Source organism: Saimiri boliviensis, chromosome 7, assembly GCF_048565385.1.
Source record: "Saimiri boliviensis isolate mSaiBol1 chromosome 7, mSaiBol1.pri, whole genome shotgun sequence".
In the NCBI taxonomy this organism is placed as follows: Eukaryota; Metazoa; Chordata; class Mammalia; order Primates; family Cebidae; genus Saimiri; species Saimiri boliviensis.
The window spans coordinates 92,596,583-92,614,806 of NC_133455.1; the positions used below are offsets into that span (position 1 = coordinate 92,596,583).

Genomic DNA, 18,224 nt, shown 5'->3' on the forward strand with positions numbered 1-18,224 from the left:
TCCAGCAACAATGGCACATTACTGTTCTAAGAACACACCCCGAATTCTCCCATCGAAATCTGCTCTTATCTTTCCCAGCAACTCTCTTCCCCTTGGCATCGACATGACTCATTCCTTGTGGCAGATATTGCTCCAATAATATTTCTACTTCCACACACTTTTCCAAACCTTGACATTCCCACATTAAGAAGCGGAGACCACTTTCCTTGAAACTGGGTGGGCTGCTAAGAGTGCCTATACCAGGGTCTGGAACACTTTTTCTATAAAGAGACAGATAAGTATTTTAGGACCTGGAGGTCATAGAGTCTTTGTAATTACTCCACTCTACACTGTATTAGATGAGTGCAAAAGTAATTATGGTTTCTGCATTGTTGGAATTTGCCATTTGATATTGGAATACATTCTTAAATAAATGTGATTATATTACATATCTCCCCACCCCACTGCTGAGATGGAGTTTTGCTTTGTCACTCAGGCTGGAGTACAATGGCATGATCTTGGCTCACTGCAACCTCCGCCTCCTGGGCTCAAGCAATTCTTATACCTCAGCCTCCCGAGCAGCTAGGACTACAGGCGTGCACCACCATGCCCAACTAATTTTGTATTTTTAGTAGAGACTGGGTTTCACCATGTTAGTCAGGCTGGTCTCAAACTCCTGACCTCAAGTGATCTGCCCACTTCAGCCTCCCAAAGGGCTGAGGGATTACAGGAGTGAACAACCGCACCTGGCCTCAAGCGATTTTCTTATTACAGTTCAAAATGGGTCATAAAACAGTGGAGACAATCACAACATCAACAATGCATGTCCCTGCTAACTAACAAACAAGGCAGTGGTGGTTCAAGAAGTTTTGCAAAGGAGATGAGAGCCTTGGAGATGAGGAACATAGTGGCCAGCCATTGCAAGTTGACAATGACCAAATGAAGGCAATCATCGAAGCAGATCCTCTTAAAACTACCTAAGAGGTTGCTGAAGAACTCAATGTCAACCATTCTATGGTCATTTGGCATTTGAAACAAAATGGAAAGGAGGAAAAACTCCCTAAGTGGATACCTCATGAGCTGAGTGAAAATTTTAAAAATCATCATTTTTGGCCGGTCACAGTGGCTCACACCTGTAATCCCAGCACTTTGGAAGGCCGAGGTGGGCAGACTGTCTAAGCTCAGGAGTTTGAAAACAGCCTGGGCAACATGGTGAAACCCCATCTCTACTAAAATAGAAAAAACTATCCGGACACGGCTGTGTGCACCTATAGACCCAGCTACTCAGGAGGCTGAGACAGGAGAATTGCTTAAACCAGGGAGGTAGAAGTTGCAGTGAGCCGAGATCGTGCCACTGCACTCCAGCCTGAGTGACAGAGCAATAACGCTATCTCAAAAAAAAAAAAAAAAAAAAAATCACCATTTTCAAGTATCATCTTCTCTTATTCTACACAGCAACAATGAACCATTTCTCAGTCGAATTGTGATATGCGACAAAAAGTGGATTTCGTATGACAACCGGCAATGACCAGCTTAGTGGCTAAACCAAGAAGAAGCTCCAAAGTACTTCCCACAGCCAAACTTGCTGACCAAAAAAAGGTCATGGTGACTGGTAGTCTGGTGCCAGTTTGATCCAATACAGCTTTCTGAATCCTGGCAAAACCACTACATCTGAGAAGTATGCTCAGTAAATCAATGAGATACATCAAAAACTGCAAAGCCTGGAGTGGGGACTGGTCAACAGAAAAAGCCCAATTCTTTTTCACAACAATGCCCGACCGCACATCGCAGAACAAATGCTTCAAAAGTTCAACGAATTGGGCTACAAAGTTTTGCCTCATTCACCATGTTCTCCTGACCTCTTGCCAACTAACTACCACTACTTGAAGCATCTCGAAAACTTTTTGCAGGGAAAATGCTTCCACAACCAGCAGGATGCAGAAAATGCTTTCCAAGAGTTCATCAAATCCCAAAGCACAGGTTTTTTTTATGTTACAGGGATAAACAGACTTATTTCTTGCTGGCAAAAATGTGTTGACTGAATGGTTCCTACTTTGATTAATAAAGATGTGTTTGAGCCCAGTTATGATTTAAAATTCAGTCCCAAACTGCAATTACTTTTGCACCAACCTGAAAACACAGAAGGTATGGCTTTGTTCCAACACAACTTTATTTAAAAAAACAGGCAGTTGAACAGATTTGGCCTGGGGGCCACATATGCCCACTTCTGGCCTAGTCAAGTAAAATGCAACAGCAGTGACAAGTGACGTAGTGACTTTTGAGCAGAGGATAAAAAAGGCAATAAAGCTGCTTCTTCTCTTCTCTCTCTCTCGTTCGTAACCTGGTAACACACTCTGGGAGCCCTGAGGCAACATATAGAAAGTTTAGCTAGTCTGAAGCTGCCTGACCAGTGAGACCAAATGGCCCAGCTATATACCTGATCCAGGAGACAGGCCTATGACTGGGTGAGCTTTCAGATGACTTCTGTCTTCAGAAGCTTCGAAGCTCCCAAACTGACATGAAGTAGAACACAGGCGTTGCCAACCAAAAGCTATCTACACTGCAGATATATATATGCTACCTACATATACATTGGGTGTGCTACCTACATATACATATCTGCAATGTAGGTAGCACACCCGGCTATGTTTTTGTTGCTTTAAATCAAGGGTCAGCACACGACACCCCCACTATGGGTTTAAATGTATGTGTACCTCCAAAATTCATATGCTGGAACATCACTTCAGGGTGACTGTATTAAAAGATGGGGCCTTCTGGGAAGTGATTAAGTCACGCAGGTTCTGCCCTCGTGAAAGGATTAGTCCCTTATAAAAGATAAAAGGTTGAAGGAAGCAGCACCCTAGTACCTTTTCTCTGCTTCCATCCTTTCTGCCATGTGAGGGGACAGCATTTGTCCTCTCTGGAGGACACAATAACAAAGCACCATTTTAGCAGAGACTAGGCCATTATTAGACCCTAAACCTACAGACACTTTGATCTTGTACTTTCAATCTCTAGAACTGTGAGAAATAAATTCCTATTCCTTGTAAGCTACTCAGTCTGAAGTATTTTATTTTAGCAGGAGAAATAGACTAACAAAAACCCTTAGGTCAAATACAATCTGCCACCTGATTTGTAAATAAAGGTTCACTGGGACTCAGTCACATCCATCCATTTATGCACTGTCTATGGACAGCTTCACACTACAACAACAGAGCTGACTGACTATGACAGAAACTGTATGCCTACAATACCTAAACTACTTACTATTTGGTTCTTCATGAAAAAAATTGCTAATCCCTATTTTAAGCCATTAAGTGACAGGGGGATGGATTGTCACGCAGCGATAATCAAAACACTCCCTTACTTCAAGTCTGTGCATAAATACTACCTTAGAGAGGTCTTCCTTTACCTTTCCATAAAAAATAGCATTCTCTTCATCTCTTGCATGCCATAAAATGTTACTCCTCTAAAAAAATATTTATTGTGGAGAAGCAATTAAAGTCTTTTTTTTTTTTTTTTTCTGAGACGGAGTTTCGCTCTTGTTACCCAGGCTGGAGTGCAATGGCGCGATCTCGGCTCATTGCAACCTCCGCCTCCTGGGTTCAAGCAATTCTCCTGCCTCAGCCTCCTGAGTAGCTGGGATTACAGGCATGTGCCACCATGCCCAGCTAATTTTTTTTTGTATTTTTAGTAGAGACGGGGTTTCACCATGTTGACCAGGATGGTCTCGATCTCTCGACCTCGTGATCCACCCGCCTCAGCCTCCCAAAGTGCTGGGATTACAGGCTTGAGCCACCGCGCCCAGCATGCAATTAAAGTCTTACACCACTGTAAGCATATGTACATTATATAAAAATACACATTACTAGTATTGGACAATTCTGTTTGATCTCTAGATTGCCAGCTACTCAAGGGGTAGCACTATATTTCAACAGCTTTAAACATTCAAGAGAACTGTAATGAAATAATATACCATGTGGGGCCATAACAGATGGTGATTAACAAGGGTAAAAAGAAAAAACTGTGAGGCTCAGTCACTAGAGTACCAGTCAAAATGTCTTCATATTTCATAACACTGAATATGCAAAGGACTACGGCAGATTTACTCAATTCTTTTACATATTAAATTACTATGTATATTTGGACAGAATGAGATACAGACTTAGGTAAAACCTATAAATACCTCAATTTGGTAGGGGGTAAAAAACACTTATTCCCAGTCTTTCTTAGGAATAATTGTATAAAGAAAGGCTATGGCAGAATCTCTTCATAATTCTATCTTCAAATTAAGGCTGATTTCATCATAACAAGTTAATGAGCTATGCTGCCAATAGCATGAATAAAAACTCATTTGGCCAGATGCAGTGGCTCATGCCTATAATCCCAGCACTTTGGGAGGCTGAGGCAGGTGGACTGAGCTCAGGAGTTCAACAGCAGCCTGGGCAACATGACAAAACCCCATCTCTACTAAAAATACAAAAAATTAGCTGGGTGTGGTGATACACACCTGTAGTCCCAGCTACTTGGAAGGCTGAAGCACAAGAATCACTTGAACCTGGGTGGCAGAGGTTGCAGTGAGCGAAGACTGTGCCACTGCACTCTAGCCTAGATGACAGAGTAAGACTCTGTCTCCAACAAACAAACAAACAAACAAACCCAAAAACCTCATTCGACATATTTATTGTAGCCAATAAAAAGTATACAAAAGGCTGGGTGTGGTGGCTCATTCCTGTAATCCAAGCACTTTGGAGGCCAAGGCGGGTGGATCACCTGAGGTCGGTAGTCCAAGACCAGCCTGACCAATGTGGTGAAATGTCTTTTAAAAAAAAAAAGATTATACAAAAGATGATTTTAATTATTCTTGCTCCAGGCTAAACTCAAACTTGTTTAGCACAGTGCAAGGCATGTAACAATTGGTTGAATGAATAAATGAATGAACAAGAAAACAAAAACAACAGCTGGCGGTGGCGGTAAAAGACCAGGCTTAGTTAATCTCTTGATCTGATCTGTAATTCTTTTTTTTTTTTGAGACGGAGTCTCACTCTGCCACCTAGTCTGGAGTACAGTGGTGTGATCTCAGCTCACTGCAATCTCCACCTCCTGGGTTCATTCAAGCAATTCCCCTGTCTCAGCCTCTCAAGTAGCTGGGATTACAAGTGTGTGCGATTATAGGTGTGCACACCTGGCTAATTTTTTTTTTTTTTCTATTTTTAGTAGAGACAAGGTTTCACCATGTTGGCCAGGCTGGTCTTGAAATTTTGACCTCAAGTGACCTGCTCGCCTCAGCCTCCCAAAGTGTTGGGATTACAGGTGTGAGCCACGGTACCTGGCCTTCAGCTTGTAATTCTTTTTCCATCAAGTAGGCAATACAGAAACACAGTGGCCTCCAAAGTCAACAGAAAGATTTAATTTAATTGATAGGCATTTCTGTCATCCTAAATCACAAAATCACAGCTCAACTGCTGTTGAACAGTTGCCAAATATTCCCTTAAGGATTTGTAGCTTTCTTGAGCACACATTCAACATTTACAGAAAAAGCTTGCCAAAAGTTGTGCTCAAAGTGAAGAATGGCTTTCTATGCCACAGATAACAGATGTAAAAATTTTTCCTAAATGCTCTTCCTACAAATCAAAAAAAGTTAAGAATTGTATTTCTAATCTGGAAACAAGAACTGCAAAATGCTATTATTTTTAAAAAGATACACAGTATTGTTGTATATCAGGAACTACAAGATACTTCCTCAGAAAACCTGAGTTAAATCAGAATTGTTAAATTGTCAGGAACTGCAAGAAATCTCAGAAAATCTGAAATATGTATCTCAGAAATCCTGAAATATAAATCAAGATTTGTTTATCATGGTATTAGACATATCTAATTAACCCATAATATTGCTATCTACTAACAATAACCCCTCACGCTCCCACAATAAAACAACTGAAAATCAGAGGTGTCACTGATGATCAGATTACTACCAGTAACCAGATTACTTTAGCCAATGTAGGCTTACAACGGTGTGTGTAACTTTCTCAGTTTGAGTGAGCAAACGTTCTTAAATTTCTCTGGACCATTTCAGACAGTTTGGCTAGAATTTTAAGTCTCCTTTTTCCACATTCTGTTGTTCTGTGACGTCCATGGCCTCTCCCTCATTACACAAATGTATTGTTATGCACTGCATAACAATGTTCTGGTCAACAACGGACTGCATATAGGACGATGGTTGGAGCAATAGGTTATACCAGATAGCTTAGAAGTAGAAGAGGCTATATCACGTAGGTCTGTGTATGTATGTATACTCTATGATGTTGGCACAACAACACAACAATAAAACCACCTAACATCATATTCCTCAGAATATCTCCCTCCATTCCTCCCTCCCTTCCTTGTCTCCCTCCTTCTATAAACGCTTATTTTGTCCCATGTTTTGCAGTAGATATTGATAACTCAAAAGACAAAGATAAAAATAATCCTTTCTGCCTGGCACAGTGGCACGTACATGCCTGTAGTCCCAGCTACTCGGGAGGCTGAGGCTGGAGGATCGCTTGAGTCCAGGAGTTCTGTACTGTAGTGCACTATGCCGATCGGATGTCTGCACCAAGTTCAGCATCAATATGGTGACCTCCCTGGAGCAGGGGACCACCAGGTTGCCTAAGGAGGGGTGAACTGACCCAGGTCAGAAACAGAGCAGGTCAAAACTCCCGTGCTGATTAGTAGTGGGATAGCGCCTGTGAATAGCCACTGTACTCCAGCCTGGGCAACATAGCGAGACTCCGTCTCTTAAAAAAAAAATCCTAGTCTAGTAGGAAAGACAGACACAGAAACCAACATTTTAAAAAAATGTGATCAGTGCTACTATGGAGTCTGTTGAAGATATTGTAAGAAAAGAAAAGAGAGTAACTACTCCTGCTTAAGAGATGGTTTTGCAGTAGAGGCCACACCTAATCAAGGGCAGAAAGAGAAGTACTGTAAGCAAGTAAGTATCACTTCATTTATTCAATGATTTGAGCATCTACTTTGCACAAAGCTAGGGATGCAGCAATGAATAAGAGAAACTGTTCCTGTCCTCGTGGTACTTACATTATAGCAGGAGATACACAGTTGACTACTAGCTACGTAACCGATTATTTCATTGCAACTGAGATAGGTGCAACAAAAAGGTACAAGGTACTACCAGAACCTAAGGTGACATGACCAAGTGCTGATAAGATGGTAGAAAGTGATGGTCAGAAGCAGCTTCTCTATATAAATGGTTACAGTGAAATCTAGGAAGAGTAAGAATCCACTAGGTGAAGGAGAGGTGGAAGAGCCTTCCAGAGAGACTGAACAGCAGAAACAGAAGCTATAGTATGAGGAATGAAATGGACAGGAGCAGAAGTCCAGTTAGACAGTTACTACAGAAGTCCAGGTAAAAGATCTTGATGGTTTGCACCAAGGTGAGTATATGGAAACAGAGAGAAATAGACAGATAAATGATTATATATGAGAAAGGGTAGGTGAGAACTTTCAGGGTGATGTGTACATTGTTGGACTAGGCAACTAGGCGGATGGTTGTACCATTCACTGACAAAGATTGGTGGGAAGAATAATGAATTCTGTTTTGGATATGTTGCATTTGAGATGCCACTGAAATATTCTAGCTGCAATGTTAAGGAAACAGCAGGCGGTGGGAGCAGAAGGGTCCCCCAGCAATGGTCCTCCAGCAATGAGAGCCCCATTCCTATAATTTTATTGTGAGATGCGGTGGATCACACCTGTAATCCTAGCACTCTGGGAGGAGGCTGAAGTGGGCGGATCACTTGCATCCAGGAGTTCAAGACTAGTCTAGGCAATATGGCCAAACCTCAACTCTACAAAAAGTATAAAATTTAGCTGGGTGTCATGCACACACCTGTAGTCTCAGCTACTTGGGGAACTGATGTGGGAGGATCACTAGAACACTGGAGGTTGAGGCTGCAGTGAGCCAAGGTTGTACCACTGCACTCCAGACTGGACATCAGAGCCAGACCCTGTCTCAAGAAAAAAAACATTTTTTATTGTAAAATATGAACCTAAACTTGGCTCAAAATGAGGACTTACTTTCATTCTAATGGCAAACCTATGAAAGTAATTTGGGGTTATCCATCTCAAATACAAGTAATTGCTAAGTCTACAAAAAGTATATATAGCCCTTTTCCTTTTAATCTTACAAGATAAGCATCTCAATAGGTATGTTCAGCCAACCTTTCACCATTTACTCTTTGCTCTTCATTCCACTGTATCCTTTGTGATCAAAGTAAACAGCAAACTATAAAGAGCTTTATAATAGTTACTACTCTTTAGTTACTTAAAATATCATATTTATGATGTTTCATTTAGGACAGACATAAAATAGAATCCTTGAATTTTCATACAGTTTGCTTAAAAGTTACTAACCATGTTTTCTTCCTATGAATTCTTGGGTATAATACAGGCTTAAGGATCTATCAACTAGAATAACTTAAGATCTAACAACTAGAATATTACATAAATAGTCATGGATGCCAATAAGCAGATTACTTCAAAGAGATGTGAAAGTGGGGTGGGCGACCTTCAGCTCTGTTTGCAATACTTTATTTCATTTAAAATGAAATGCAGACCAGGCATGGTAGCTCACGGAGGCCAAGGCAGGCACTCGAGGCCAGGAGTTTGAGACCAGCCTGGCCAACATAAGGACACCCTGTCTCTAACTAAAAATACAAAAATCAGCCAGGCGTGGTGGTGTGCGCCTATAATCCCAGCTACTTGGGAGGCTGAAGCATGAGAATCACTTGAACCCAGGAGGCAGAGGGTGTAAGTGAGCCAAGATTATACCACTGCACTGCCAGGGTGACAGAGTGAGTCTGTCTCAAATACATGACTTTTTATTGCATTGTTTTCTCTGTTCTGTCATAGTCACATTTTTTCCATAAAAATCTCTCAGTCGGCAACCGAAGGGGAAAAAAAACTAATTCAGGAATTGTTTCACCTGTCACTTGTATTTATTTTCTATTTTATTTGCACTGCACTCATACACATGAAACATACATAGTTCACTGCTTTGGGTACTTAATTTATGTATGAAATTAATGATCTTTTATTCAAAGCACCACTATTGTTTGTTAGAGGAATGACTAATATTACAGAAGGTGATGACTCACTGCAGAAGGATTTTGCTAAAGGCAAGACAAGGCTTTATACCTCCTTTAGGTGGGAATAAATTACAGCTTCATACAAATGCACTTACCAGTAAATCAAAAAGGAAATTAAAGGCAGTAAATCTATGACCTGAATGCAAACTACTTTAATGGGATGCTTTTCAGAGATTTTCCAGGAGTACAAGCAAATCCTTTTAGAGTTTCAGCAATAAAAAAATGCTATGTGGTGCTTAACCATCAAAACACAGCCTTTGCAATTATTCTTCAGGGGGAAATTTTTGCTGCTTACATAAAATAACCTCAGGGGCAAGGAGTAAAGAAAATATCAAAGACAGATCAAGGAAGCTGATAATTACTTTTAAAGATTAATGTTTTACAAATAGAAGCAAAAGCTATCATGAATATCTCACTATTAATTCATTCATATGATTAGAAGAAAAAAAAACACATCAAGTGTGGCATTTTGTTCCAAATGATTGTGGATTCATATAGTAAGAACGTACTTGTTCCCAGGCCCCAGTGATCCTCCCATCTCAGCCTCCGGAGTAGCTGAGACCACAGGCATGTGGTGTCCACAGGGTGTGGACCACCACACCCAGCTACTTGTTTTTTAATTTGTAGAGACACGGTCTCCCTATGTTGCTCAGGCTAGAACCTCATTTTGGATACCATTCTGATTTCTCACAGAATATGTTATATTTTTAAATATTTTACTAATTTAAGAAAAGTATTATGATCTATTCACATTCTTATCCAGCTTTCCACTGCTTGATTTAAACACTCTTTTCCTAAATGCCTTTCTGTTAATTTGCTGCGTAAGCAGCTTGTAAATTATTTTTTTGTCACTGCTGTTTGACTATTTTAGTCAGATGCTTGTCTGGACTCTTCTAAGTCTTATAAAGATAACTAATGGTTGTGTTCTACTTAATATCTTTTAGTATAATCTTTTTTTTTTTTTTTTTTTTTTTTTTGAGACGGAGTTTCGCTCTTGTTACCCAGGCTGGAGTGCAATGGCACGATCACGGCTCACTGCAACCTCCGCCTCCTGGGTTCAGGCAATTCTCCTGCCTCAGCCTCCTGAGTAGCTGGGATTACAGGCACGCGCCACCATGCCCAGCTAATTTTTTGTATTTTTAGTAGAGACGGGGTTTCACCATGTTGACCAGGTTGGTCTCGATCTCTCGACCTTGTGATCCACCCGCCTCGGCCTCCCAAAGTGCTGGGATTACAGGCTTGAGCCACCGCACCCGGCCTCTTTTAGTATAATCTTCACCAAAGATGATGCTAGGCATCTATAATAGTAACTTCCAGCAAAATGGCATCCTGATTATTTTAGTATTGGGTAACAGTTTTAGGAAAATAACTATACTGTACTCTGTAAAGAATCAAATTCAAAGTGCCAAGTGCTTTAGGCATTTGTCCTTACAAAAAGCACCATGCTATCTCCTCCCCTGAGTGAGTCCAGGCTGGAAAGAGTTTACTGTGATACAGAAATACCACAAAGGGTCCAGCATGACCCATAACACTTCTGGTGCAGATCTAAGTTACATAGTTTTTCTTTTAGGGAGGCAGCATGGCAGATGAGGAAAAAAGTAAACTAGAGAGTAAAAATGATCTGGATTTAACTTCTGAGACTTACTGCCTAACTTTGGGAAAATTACTTAACCTTTGAAAATATGAGAATTCTCACTGGGTACATGTAAACATACATGTGAAAATAACATGTATAAAATAAACCTAGCATGCATCTACTGAATATTAATTTCCTTTGTTAGATTAGCAGGTTATAGCTGGGCCCATAATCTAGCACTCTGGGAGGCAGAGGTGGGCAGATCACGAGGTCAAGAGATTGAGACCATCCTGGCTAACACGATGAAACCTCGTCTCTACTAAAAGTACAAAAAATTAGCCAAGCGTGGTGGCGAGTGCCTGTTGTCCCAGTTACTCGGGAGGCTGAGGCAGGAGAAATGCTTGAAATCGGAAAACAGAAGTTGCAGTGAGCTGGGATTGCACCACTGCACTCCAGCCTGGCAATAGAGTAAGACTCTGTCTCAAAAAAAAAAAAAAAAAAAAAAAAGCAAAAATAATCAGGTTATAATGGAGTCTTTTAACACTATCTTTAAAATACTCAAAAAGAGGCCAAGCGCAGTGGCTCACGCCTATAATCCCAGTGCTTTGGGAGGCTGAGGTGAGTGGATCACTTGAGATCAGGAGTACAAGACCAGACTGGCCAACGTAGCAAAACCTCATCTCTACTAAAAACGCAAAAATTAGCCAGGTATGGTGGCATGTGCTCATGATCCCAGCACTTTGGGACACTGAAGGAGGGTAGATCACTTGAGGCCAGGAGTTTGAGATCAGCACAGCCAACATGGTGAAACGCTGTCTCTACTAAAAATACAAAAGATTAGCTGGGCATAGTGGTGTGAGCCTGTAATTCCAGTTACTTGGGAGGCTGAGGCAGGAGAAGCACTTGAACCCAGGGAGTGGAGGTTGCAGCGAGCCAAGATTGTGCCACTGCACTCCAGCCTGGGCGACAGAGTGAGAATCTGTCTCAAAAACAAAAAACAAAACAACTCAAAAAGAGCAATGGGTATCACAGTGTCTCAGTTTACCTTTAATCATTTCTGTATCTTTTTATTTATTTTTTCCATTCTTATGTATATACTCAATTCATTTCTATATCTATCATGCCTGGTATCTCCTTACTTTGGGACCCCATGAATTATATAATCACGGAGTTTATGGACATCTAAAATATTATTCAGGCTTCTAAGAAGAGCCCTTCCTAAATAATCTGAAAACTATGACCTACTTTATTTCTAAGACCCTCTCAAGGAGACTGACTCTCTATCTTCTATTTATTTATCTACCTACCTACTTACCTACCTACCTACCTATCTTGAGACAGGGTCTTGCTATGGTGCCCACACTGGTCTCTGTCTGTCTGTCTGTCTATCTACTTACCTACCTACTTACCTATCTATTTTTTTTTTTTTGAGACGGAGTTTCGCTCTTGTTACCCAGGCTGGAGTGCAATGGTGCGATCTCGGCTCACCGCAACCTCCGCCTCCTGGGTTCAGGCAATTCTCCTGCCTCAGCCTCCTGAGTAGCTGGGACTACAGACACATGCCACCATGCCCAGCCAATTTTTTGTATTTTCAGTAGAGATGGGGTTTCACCATGTTGACCAGGATGGTTTCGATCTCTGGACCTCGTGATCCACCCGGCTTGGCCTCCCAAAGTGCTGGGATTACAGGCTTGAGCCACCACGCCTGGCCCCTACTTACCTATCTATTAATCTACCTACCTATCTATCTATTAATCATCTACCTACCTATATCTATCTATCTATCTATCTATCTATCTATCTATCTATCTATTAATCATCTATCTACCTACCTACCTATACCTACCCACCTATTTTGAGACAGGGTCTTGCTATGGTGCCCATGCTGGTCTCAAACTCCTGGGCTCAAGCAATCACACTGCCTCAACCTCCTGAGTAGCTGGGATTATAGAAGCACACCATCATGCAGGGATAAAAGAGAAACTTAATCAGCACTGGTAACTCATCATGAGGCAGAATAGGGTCTGGAGGCAGGGGACCCAAGGCCGATTCAGGCTGACTTTCTAGAAGTAAATCAAAAGGAAAACCCCAACTTTCCACGCCCAAGTAACAGAAGGACCAGTGGCTACTCCCTTTGTAACCCCCACCACCCTTTTTCTGCATGGCAGATGCAAAATTGAAAGTGCCTCTGATTGGTCCCCTCCCACAACCAATCAGGATGATTGTGGGCCAAGTCTTCATTTGCATAGGAGTATAACTTTGTAACTTCACCTCAGCCTCTCAAATGTTTGCACAGGGTATAACTTTGCTTCAGCCTCTGATTGGTATCCTCCCACAACCAATCAGACTGACTGTGGGCCATTACTTCATTTATATAAAGTTTATACCAAGTAACCAATGGAAAACCCCTAGAGGGTATTTAAGCCCCAGAAAATTCTATAATGGGCTCTTGAGCTGCTTGCTTGGGCCTGCTCCCACCCTGTGGATTGTACCTTCATTTTAAATAAATCTCGCTTTTGTTGCTTCATTCTTTCTTTGCTTTGTATGTATGTTTTGTCCAATTCTTTGTTCAAGATGCCAAGAACCTGGACACCCTCCACTGGTAACAATCATAAAAAATTCAGATTCCTACTACATCAAATGATGCAATTAAGTTTCTTTTTATCTTTACATTGTCTGCAAAGATGACAAATTACAGGCCTATCATACTATATTCCTTGAAATATAAAAACTGTAACCAGGCTCTTTCCATCAGGCTCCTCTTAGGCCAATAAAGTAGTATCACTGTTTATCAAAGCTTCTATGTATTAATATAAACACACAACACAGCTTAATAGCAGGAAACTAAAATGAGCTTTTAGGGTCTACTGTATAAACTTATTAGCTATAGAAACTCTGGGCAAGTAACTTGCTTCTCTGAGCTTCAGCTTCCACATCTGTAAAATGAGGACAGTATCACATTTCTTATAAAATCATTTAAAGAAGAAATTAAATGAAATAAAGTAGACATTCAAAATACAGTCACTACCTTCATTTTAATAAAGTAAAAACAAGGCTAAAGAGAAAATGAGGGGAAATAAAACACATACCATGTTTACCGCATCTTGATCAAAAGGGTTCCATTCTATATTCTGAGGATAGTGGGCAAGAACTTTGGATTTGAATGTTCTTCTCAAAGGACTCTGGTCAAAATTTTCACCTACAACAAATAATTAATACATAGTTAATATCTAGGACTGTTTCAAAAGCATGTCATAATTTTATATTTATTTCACAGAACTACTGACTGATAATGAGATCTGATTCAATTTCTACCTCTAACCATCTGAGTTGTAAAATCCCAATGGACAACTAAAAAACTGTTAATGGGTCAGCATTTAAAACTTTATAATCTGAATTTTAAAATCCTGGCTACTTAATTGATACTAAAAATCAAGATATGGTAATATAATCATTACTATACCCTAATTATTGTTCACATTTCAATGTGTGGTAATAAAAAACTATATGAAAACATTTACTTCAGTAAAGAAACATCTTGTGCATCTTATGATCCTGAAATTTTATGCACACTTAGACCCCATGCTGCAGGGCTCCAAGGAGGCAATTTTGCTTGAGTTTCCATGGAAATCTCTGAGAAATGTGATTGCATATCCAGGTTCTTAAGTAACAAAATTAACATAATTAGAAACATTGCTGAGTCAACCTGTTTAGTAGACAGAACACATTAAACACACTAACCTTTTAAAAATAAATGAGCTATCCTAAGTCAAAGTCATTATCTGGCAAAATTCTGGAAAGATAAAAGTAGGCTACATTTTAATTATATATAAGAAAATTCAGGCTAGGCACAGTAGCTCACGCCTGTAATCCCAGCACTTTGAGAGGCTGGCGCAGGAGGATTGCTTGAGCCCAGGAGTTTGAAACCAGCCTGGGCAACATGGTGAGACCTCGTTTTTTGTTTTTTTTTTTTTTCTAATTTAAAATTTTTTTTTTTAAGTTAAAAAATGAAAATTCAGTAATAGTTATCAGGTGTTTTTTTGTTTTGTTTTGTTTTGTTTACCTCCTCAACCAGAGTAATTCCCTTAAGACTTATTGGTTTCATGAAATACTTTAATGTAGATGGATCTTAAATTCCCAATGTCAAGAATTTGGGATCAAGGAACTAGAAAACCTTGAAACAATTTTATTGTGTTCTGTTTTCCTACTTTTAAAATTCTAATTAAGTGCAAATTACTAGCTGTTACAGCAGAAGATAAATGTTACTTACCAGTATTTATACAATTAAAAACATCACAAAGCAATTTGATCTATGAGTTGTTTTTAACTTCTAGTTAAACTCGGTTTCCATTTGGGTAAAAATATGAATAGAAACACCTCTGAATACAAAACAGATCACAGGAGGAGGGAAAAGTCACACTAAAAAATCTTGCTGTAGACTGCAATATAAAATACACAGGACAAGGACACATAATTTAAATATATTTGTTGAGGCAACTAAACTACTATTTCTAATTGAAGTCCTTGGTTAATGATCATTATTTTCTTTACATTCCTCTGACTTATTAGGCAAACATTTCACCTCTGTATTTTTCTTCTCCATACTTCCATCTTCTAAGAGTTCAGAGCATTCATTTCTAGAAAAGAAACTGTCAAAGACATCCCTATGGAGTGTTTATCAATTTTTGCACCATGCTTCTAGAGTATGTAAGCATTAAAAAGTCAACGGAGGAATGTGAAACTGTCTATGAGAGTCAATGTGGCTGAAGAACAGATTCAGGGCTTAGAATTGACTTCAGGAAGAGTCAATGATATTTTTAAGCTGATGCTAGATTTTTCTGTAAACACTAAGAAAGTTCAAATTATTCACTTCTTCATTTAAACAAAAGTTACTTGGCCAGACATGGTGGCTCATCACTATAATCTCAGCACTTTGGAAGGCCGAGGTGGGCAAATCCCTTGAGCCCAGGAATTTGAGACCAGCCTGGGCAACATAGTCAAACCCTATCTCTATTTTAATAAATATTATTTAATTTTAAAAAGTTACTTTTCATTTCACTTTAAAGAAATACCAAAATTCCTCCCAGTTCTAAAAGTCTATGCTGCTACCTGTTTACTGACACAGCAACAGAGTATCCTCATGACATACAGCCATCAAGAAATTCTCTCCTGGCCAGGCACAGTGGTTCATGCCTGTAAGTCCAGCATTTTGGGAGGTCGAGACGGGCAGATCACGAGGTCAGGAGTTTAAGACCAGCATGGCCAACAAGATGAAATCTCGTCTCTACTAAAAATACAAAAATTAGCACGGCGTGGTGGCAGGTGCCTGTTAATTCCAACTACTCAGGAAGATGAGGCAGGAGAATCACTTGAACCTGTATGGTGGAGGTTGCAGTAAGCCGAGACTATGCTACTACACTCCAGCCTGGGTGACAGAGCAAGACTCTGTCTCAAAAGAAAAAAAAAACAAAACCCTCTCCTTCACCTACCTTCTAACACCAAAAATACTTGCTTTTATTATCCATAAATGTAAATAAAATATGCTACACTGCAGGAGCAGAAGTAACAAGATGTAATCTATCATTTAACTCCTTGCAACACTTACCTTTTAATTCAATTCTGCCTGTGTATAGTTAAAATAACATCTTCATTTACGTATCAAGTTATTAATGGGACAGGAGATACATCAGAAAGGTCATGAAAGTGCCATTCTCAATACAATTGTTCTGTTAACTAAGGAACATTGCACCTTCTTGAGGCACAAAGAATCAGTGAGAAGGAAATCACCTCCAGAAAGAAATAATTTTACAAAAACAAAAAAAGCCACAAAATAGTAACATAAATCTAATAAAAGAAAAGCAAAACCACCACCATCACCACTTATTAGACTGCCTAAAAAAGGGATAACAAGAAAGATCACTGTTATATATACACACAGCTGTCTTGGCAAATATGATTTGGAAGAATATTAGGGGAAGAACCAACTACTTAGAAATTCTGGTATCGCTATTAAGAATTTAGAAACGGGCCAGGCACGGTGGCTCAGGCCTGTAATCCCAGCACATTGGGAGGTTGAGGCAGGTGGATCACTTGAGGTCAGGAGTTCAAGACCAGCCTGGCCAACGTGGCGAAATCCTGTCTCCACAAAAAATACAAAAATCAGCCAAGCATGGTGGCACGCACCTGTAATACTCAGGAGGTGGAGGAAGGAGAATCGGTTGAACCCAGGAGGTGGAGGTTGCAGTGAGCCAAGATCATGCCACTGCACTCCAGCCTGGTTAAGAATCTATCTCAGGCCGGGCGCGATGGCTCAAGCCTGTAATCCCAGCACTTTGGGAGGCTGAGGCGGGTGGATCACGAGGTCGAGAGATCGAGACCATCCTGGTCAACATGGTGAAACCCCGTCTCTACTAAAAATACAAAAAACTAGCTGGGCGTGGTGGCACGTGCCTGTAATCCCAGCTACTTAGGAGGCTGAGACAGGAGAATTGCCTGAGCCCAGGAGGCGGAGGTTGCGGTGAGCCGAGATCGTGCCATTGCACTCCAGCCTGGGTAACAAGAGCGAAAACTCCGTCTCAAAAAAAAAAAAATAAATAAAAATAAAAGAATCTATCTCGTAAAAAAGAAAAAAAATTTAGAAATGAGTGGATGTAGCTATTCCTCCTAGTACCAGTCAAAAGAAGAGAATCCTGGTGATAACTTTTAGAGATGAGAGATGGAAGAACAACCTATATTTCTCATTTTAAACACGTTTTATAAACCTCTAATTTAGAATTTACTGCTGGGGAAAAAAAATGGGAGAATAACCAAATCTAAGAAGTTAGATTCCCAGGAAATGAAAATCACATAGCATCCTGTACTTAAAATTTGCCTTTTAAATACTATCTTGAAACAAACAAGGACTATAAATTTGTATGACTGCTACATACATATCAACTTAACTCCAACTAATACTGCCAAATGACCTCCTACTAAATTGAAGCTGCAATTAATCCTTTCCTCCTAAGAAAGCAGGAAATATCTGCCAAGAGAGCTTAAAGACTACTGAATACATGTTTTCAAGGTTGAAGCAAAAGAGGTCTTTATGAAAATTAAGATGTAGATGAGAGAAGAGAAACAAAATAACATCTATAAGTTTGACCAAGCAAAACTGAATAAAGAAACATTTATAATGGGCTTGGGGGTCAATTAAAATAATGATTTATAACAGCCCATCCTTGTTTTAAATTTTATTTTTACCTGAAGTCGTATTTGCAGCATCTTGGCTCTTGCCATGACGATCTGCTTCTAGCCATTGGTACAAAACTACACAATGTAACAGAAACAAAAAAGCTTTATGAACAAATAAACAAAAACAAACAAAAAGCAAAAAATGACTCTGAAGAATGGAAAATGAGATTAAATAATTAACCAAAGCAATTAAACAGGAGACATTAACATCAGAGTACAACTTAACACCAACGGAATGCAGCCGATAAGGGATTAGTAATGAAAGCAAAGAGAATATGCAATTTTAACAAAAT

General features: G+C 39.9%; 1 protein-coding gene across 8 annotated transcripts in view; it reads right to left on the reverse strand.

Moving 5' to 3' along the window:
* The window catches only part of DENND5B (DENN domain containing 5B), a 207,736-nt gene that overhangs the window by 103,951 nt on the left and 85,561 nt on the right, over positions 1 to 18,224 (reverse strand). For 4 of the 8 annotated variants that reach the window (XM_074403023.1, XM_074403025.1, XM_039472383.2 and 1 more), the window contains exons 2-3: positions 17,941 to 18,006; positions 13,791 to 13,900 (exon numbers count right to left, since the gene is read on the reverse strand). In XM_074403023.1, coding sequence (XP_074259124.1) covers positions 13,791 to 13,900; positions 17,941 to 18,006 — 176 coding nt within the window. Of the gene's footprint in view, positions 1 to 7,867; positions 7,959 to 13,790; positions 13,901 to 17,940; positions 18,007 to 18,224 lie in introns of those variants that run through there. The other 4 variants (XM_074403024.1, XM_074403026.1, XM_039472384.2 and 1 more) reach the window with 2 other exon arrangements.